This window comes from Sinocyclocheilus grahami, unplaced genomic scaffold (genome assembly GCF_001515645.1).
Source record: "Sinocyclocheilus grahami isolate Dianchi unplaced genomic scaffold, SAMN03320097.WGS_v1.1 scaffold381.1, whole genome shotgun sequence".
Taxonomy (NCBI): domain Eukaryota; kingdom Metazoa; phylum Chordata; class Actinopteri; order Cypriniformes; family Cyprinidae; genus Sinocyclocheilus; species Sinocyclocheilus grahami.
Window position 1 is genome coordinate 514,283 of NW_015505560.1, and position 6,349 is coordinate 520,631.

The 6,349-nt window shown below is 37.3% G+C and overlaps 2 protein-coding genes across 4 annotated transcripts in view; both read left to right on the forward strand.

The window, feature by feature from the left end:
- LOC107549813 (purine nucleoside phosphorylase-like) overlaps nucleotides 1-4,109 on the forward strand; it is a 15,235-nt gene extending 11,126 nt beyond the window's left edge. For 2 of the 3 annotated variants that reach the window (XM_016230986.1, XM_016230987.1), the window contains 2 exons: nucleotides 982-1,172; nucleotides 3,304-4,109. In XM_016230986.1, coding sequence (XP_016086472.1) covers nucleotides 982-1,172; nucleotides 3,304-3,521 — 409 coding nt within the window. In that variant the 3' untranslated portion in view covers nucleotides 3,522-4,109. Of the gene's footprint in view, nucleotides 1-981; nucleotides 1,173-1,256; nucleotides 1,507-3,303 lie in introns of those variants that run through there. The other variant, XM_016230988.1, reaches the window with a different exon arrangement.
- A 1,306-nt stretch (nucleotides 4,110-5,415) lies between these two features.
- Nucleotides 5,416-6,349, forward strand: part of LOC107549791 (GTPase IMAP family member 7-like) — a 5,841-nt gene continuing 4,907 nt past the window's right edge. The window contains exons 1-2 of the mRNA XM_016230966.1: nucleotides 5,416-5,428; nucleotides 6,150-6,287. Coding sequence (XP_016086452.1) covers nucleotides 5,416-5,428; nucleotides 6,150-6,287 — 151 coding nt within the window. The remainder of the gene's footprint in view (nucleotides 5,429-6,149; nucleotides 6,288-6,349) is intronic.

Genomic DNA, 6,349 nt, shown 5'->3' on the forward strand with positions numbered 1-6,349 from the left:
GGTCAGTGTGGATATTGTGGAGGAGTTCTTCTGTGTCATCACGTTCTATTAGTTCTACAGCTTCAGTTTCTGAGCTTTCACGCTTAGTAACACATACAGCTGTTCCCTCACCACAGTGCAGCAGTGAAAAGAGACGCCTTTCAAACAGTGGCGCGTTCCCAACCTTGTTTAAGCGACATACACCGGTATTCATATAAATATAAATATATATATATATATAAGTTATATTCATATAACAAAAATAAACACCAGTATTCGGTATGAACCGGTATACCGCCCAGCACTATGATTATCTGATTCCATTAATTCATTACACTGCACAGGTGGAACATAAAAAAACCCTAATAACAATGGCAAAGCACATGACAAATTACTCAAACATGATTGTGAGTAGTGTGGTAATTGTTAACTAAAACTATTAAAAATCATTGAAATAAAGCTAAAATAAAATATCAATATTTGATTAAAAGACCTTATAAAACTTAAACAAAATTTAGAAATGTTGCATTGGCAACTAAATTAAATAAATGAGTTTAAGTACAAAAAATTACTAAAACAGAAACTGAAATTAAAATTAATTCAAGCTATATATGTATACACAAAAGCACATGACAAAATTATCAAAGCTTGATTGGGAGCAGTGCTGTAATTAACTAAAACTAATAAAAATCTAACATTTTTGGTGATTGAAATAAAGCTGAAATAAAGTATAAATATTAGATGAAAGAACAAAACTTAAAATTTAGAAATGTTGCCTTGGCAACTGAATTAAATAAGCTGAAGTGCTTAAATTACTAAAACTTAAACTGAAATAAAAAAAATCATTAAAGCTATATAGCATATTTAAAAAATAAAATAAAATTATAAAAGCGCCTAACAAAATTACAAAGTAAAACTAAAATAAAAATTAATTAAAGCTGTGTAGAAAAAGACGAATAAAAATGCGTGTAAAAATATTATGCGTGTTGATGTCTCTGGCAGGTTCGGCGAGCGCTTTCCGTGTATGTCGGATGCGTATGACCGTGATCTGCAGCAGCTGGCTCATGCGGTCGCAGCGGAGCTGGATTACTCTGCGTTCATGCAGGACGGTGTGTACAGCGCCTTGGCCGGCCCGTCCTTCGAGACCGTCGCCGAATGCAAAATGCTGCGCTTCCTCGGAGCCGACGCCGTGGGTGAGTCAGAGCCAGTGTGATTCATTAGGGTGGCTCGAGAAATTATTATTCTTACACTACATTTCTGAACGCTACTCCTCCTAGAGATTTCCAGCTAGAAGCACCAAACTCAGCCCAGCTCTTCAGACTGATCTGACTCGGGTTGCTGTATCTTTTCAGACTGATCCGACTCATGGTTTTCATAAAATTGAAGATTAAAAATCATAAAAGTCCCATAGATTTACATTGATGGAATGTTCAGATGAGCCGAGACTATTCAAACTCCAGCTGTCAAAATTCAAATGTAAACTAATTGAAGCCCATTTGACTCCATTAAGCTTCCCTTCTATGTACGATTTCTAATCTATTTAAACTCATTCAAACTTGTCTTATCTAATATTTCTTTATCTATCTATCTATCTATCTAGCCTAGCAAAATGCTAATCATGTTAGAAACATACTAACAACATGCTAGTAGAATGCTAATCATTTTAGCAACATGCTAGTAACATGTTAATCATGCTAGAAACATGCTAGTCACTTGCTAATCATGCTAGCAACATGCTAGTAACTTTCTAATCATGCTAGTAACATGCTAATCACTTGCTAATAATATTAACAACATGCTAGTAGCATGCTAATCATGCTAACAGCATGTTAGTAAAATGCTAATCATGCTAGAAACATGTTAGCAACATGCTAGTAACTTGCTAATTATGCAAGAAAATGCTAGTCACTTGCTAATCATGCTAGTAGCATGCTAATCATGCTAGCAACATGCTAATAAAATGTTAATCATGCTAGCAACATGCTAGTTACTGGCTAATCATGATAGCAACATGCTAGTGACATGCTAATCATAGTAGCAACCTGCTAGTGACATGCTAATCATGCTAGAAAAATGTTAGCGACATGCTAGTGACTTGTTAATCATGCTAGAAACATGCTAGTCACTTTGTAATAATGCTAGCAACATGCTAGTAGCATGCTAATCATGCTAGCAACATGTTAGTAACATGTTAATCATGCTAGGAACATGTTAGTGACATGCTAGTAACTTGCTAATCATGCTAATGACATGCTTGTCACTTGCTAGTTATGGTAGCAACATGTTAGTTACTTGCTAATCATGCTAGCAACATGCTAGTCACTTGTTAATCATGGTAGCAGCAACATGCTAGTAGATGTAACGCATGATCCTGATCTATTCTGACCGATTCAGCAGTGCATGTTATTCTAGAGAAACAGAGGATGTTTGTTCTTATAGATCATCATTAAAGTAATAACCTTTTCCACTGACGTGATCAATCTATTCTGCTGGAACATGCACTGAGAAAGGGTGTGTTTTATTATGAACAGATACAATAACAATAACAGACACTGATTATAACAGACTTATATTAATATATATATATTTTTATTATATTTGGATAGTATAACCAAATTTAATTAAAATAGATTTGAAAAAATAGGATAATTAATATTAATATATAATTTTTATATAGCGTGTGTATATATAAAATAAATAATATATAATTTATTATTATTATTATTATTATTATTGTGTATGTTCAGGTGGGAAAGTTGCAGTTGTTCTGCATTTTGTGTTGATCCTTTGGACAGTATAGCAAAATGTAATAAAAATAGAATTTAAAAAAAATAACGTGTGTAGGGTCAGCTGTGATGCTGATTTGAGCTTATTTAGAATTTATTTCTTATATTTATTACAATATATTTTTAATTTCTTTGAGTGACCGTTACAGAGGGAGAAAATGAATTAACGTGTCTGTGTCTGTGTCTGTCTGTGTCTGTCTGTGTGTGTCTGTGTCTGTCTGTGTCTGTGTGTGTCTGTCTGTGTCTGTGTGTGTCTGTCTGTGTCTGTGTCTGTCTGTCTGTGTCTGTGTCTGTCTGTCTGTCTGTGTGTGTCTGTGTCTGTCTGTCTGTGTGTGTCTGTGTCTGTCTGTCTGTGTGTGTCTGTGTCTGTCTGTCTGTGTGTGTCTGTGTCTGTCTGTCTGTGTGTGTCTGTGTCTGTCTGTCTGTGTGTGTCTGTGTCTGTCTGTCTGTGTGTGTCTGTGTCTGTCTGTCTGTGTGTGTCTGTGTCTGTGTCTGTCTGTCTGTCTGTCTGTGTGTGTGTCTGTGTCTGTGTGTCAAGGCATGAGCACGGTTCACGAGGTGATCGTGGCGCGTCACTGTGGGATGAGGGTCGTGGCTCTGTCTCTGATCACCAATCAGACGGTGATGGATTACGACAGCGAGAAGAAAGCCAATCACGAGGAGGTTCTGCAGACGGGCGAGCTGAGAGCGCAGCAGATGGAGAAACTCGTCTCCACCATGGTCTCCCGCATAAGCTGCGAAACAAGAAGACACTAACGCACTGACCGCCAACACATCCACACGCACATCGCTAGACAAGAATGCTAGTCATAGCTTTCTTTTACAATGTTTACAGGAACAAAGTGTTTTAGGGAACATTTCCCATCAAACAAAGCACTGCTGCTCCTGTCATCGCCAAAGTTATTTTAGTTTAAACCGATCATGGTATCATTGTTTTAATGTGTATTTATTGTGTCCAAATGTCTTAAAAGTGATTTATTTAAAACTTAAGTTAAATAACACATAAAATAAGTCCATTCGTGAAGAAAAGAGTTTTAAAAAGAAGCACTGTTACTGAATTCGCTGAGAGGCACTGAAGGAAAGATGACTGTATTTAATGCAACTTATTTATGTAAACGAGCTTAAACTGTAAGGTTTTTGAAGTTGTTTTAAATTGCACTAAATGGAGTATTTAGGTGTTTTGTGTGTCAGTTTTAAGACCTAAATTGCTGTTTTACTGACTTTAACCAGCACTTTTCCCAAAAACATTTATTTTATTGACCTGAACTTTGAAATTGCACTTCAAGCTTTGTGTTTCATAGTTGTTTCTATGATCTGATTCAATGCAATTAAAATGATGTTGCTGTACCAACAGTTTTCTTGGTTTGACAATGTGCTACTGGTTTTTAGCTGTTTTTAACTGCTTTTGTGCTAAATCATGCTCCTAACATGATTAGTGGCTGTATAGCAACCAGCCCGAGTATGTTAGCAACTGCATAACAACACCCTAGCAACTACTCTGGGTACCCCAGACCCCGCCCTGGGTACCTAGCAACCACATAGCAACACCTTAGCAACCACCTCAGATACCCTAGCAACCTAACAATCACCCCCAGGCACCCTAGCAAGTGCATAGCAACCACCCTGGGTACCTTAGCAACCGCATAGCAACAACCACCCTGAATACCCTAGCAACCACATAGCAGCACCCTAGCAATCATCCCGGGTACCTTAGCAACTGCAAAGCAACACCCTAGCGACCATGCCAAGTGCCCTAGCAATCACATAGCAATACCTTAGCAACCACCCCAGGTACCCTAGAAGCACCCTAGGAACCACCTTGAGTACCCTAGCAACCTCATAGCAACACCCTAGCAACCACCCCAGCCCTATAGCAATCTGTTTTTCTGTCTTTTTGTTTTTCTGATAGACTGTATTGCCTTTAAAACATTCAAACTTTAATCTTTAAAACTATTTTAAATTTCAAACTACTTAAAACTTCAAGCTTTTAAAACCTTTTCAAACTTTCTTTCTTGAGGCGCCTCTGTTTTCCATCCATTTCCAGTTTCCTCAAACTCTCCTTACAAATAATTTCCATGACATCACACATCGATTCTTGTCCATAAATGGCTAAAATGTCCTTCCTTCTCTTGAACAGACATTTCTCATAACTTTTTTTCTACCTTTCAGTGAAGATAATACAGGCTAGATATTACTTAGTGTAAACCGTGTTGTTTTTATGTGACTTTAGTTTTTATTGCAGCCATAAAAATACAGTGAATCTGTAAACAAATAAATGCATGCAACAGGCCTGCACATTTCGCATATGATAGAAAATATGTAAATAATCAGACCTGTACACAAATAATCAGTGATGTCAGTTCATCTCTGAAACAGGCTCACTGTGTCCCTCTAGTGGATGTAGTGGACTTAAAGGAAAAAACTGGTACTTTGTTATAAATAAACCAATGTGCATATCTTACATTAAACATGTTTATAAATGAATATAAATGCATTTTTATACAGCCACTGGACATCATTTTGCGAGCAGCAGAGGTCTGATGCATCAATATTTGAGTTGAGTTTCGTTTCTGTAAGTCCTGCCCATCATAAACCAGTCCATCTAGAAACACACGACAACCACACACACTGAGAAACTCAACCAGCAAACATGTCCAACGAAGGTAATTAAGCATCATTTATTCATAACGATTATAGAAATTTAAACAGGTGTGTTATTATATTTGAAAAAGCCTTGATAAGAATAAGTCTAGTTTTTTTAATTACTTTTGATCTGCTTATTTCAAAAATAGTGTCTGTTTTGCTCTCATGTCACACTTTCTCACTAAATATGATGCATTTTGTTGCATTTTTGCTTTTACAACCATTTGTACGGTGAATTAGTCTCATATTCTCCTTTACGTAACAGAAAAAACACACCTCAAACACATGATTCCTGTCTGAATTGGAGCCAGGTTCCAGCTCTTTGTTCAGTTGCAAGCAGAGGATCTAATTGCAGTGATCAAACACAAACTAAATGAAATAAAACAAGGTGCACAGGAGAAAAGAAAGCACCTTTACATAGACAACACTGGACGAAAGCGAAAGCAAACACAGGGCTATAAACACACAGGATAATAACAAGCCGAATACACACAAGACACAGGTGGAATTAATTAATGAACAAAATAGTAACCAAGACAACAAGATGACAAACAGAAACCGAGCAAACAAGACGCAGGGAAACGTAGAACTATACTACTTTACACATTACTTTATGCCTTATCCACTCGTACGTTAAATTATGCATTTTGAATGCTTATTTTTGTCATTAAAATTATTTTCAAGATGCAGGACTGTTATTTTGCTTGATTCTTTCATTTGACATGATCGCTTGTTCCTCAGGAGCAGATGTTCAGAGCAGAAACTCAAAAGCGAGGAAGAGACCCACTCAGAGCTCTCTATCGGGTTCTGGTTCCAGCGATCCGCTCGCAGTGAATCCAGTGCCAGATGAACTGCGTCTGGTTCTGCTGGGAAGAACCGGTGCGGGGAAAAGCGCGACGGGAAACACCATCCTGGGAGAAGATCGATTTCATGCTGAAGTG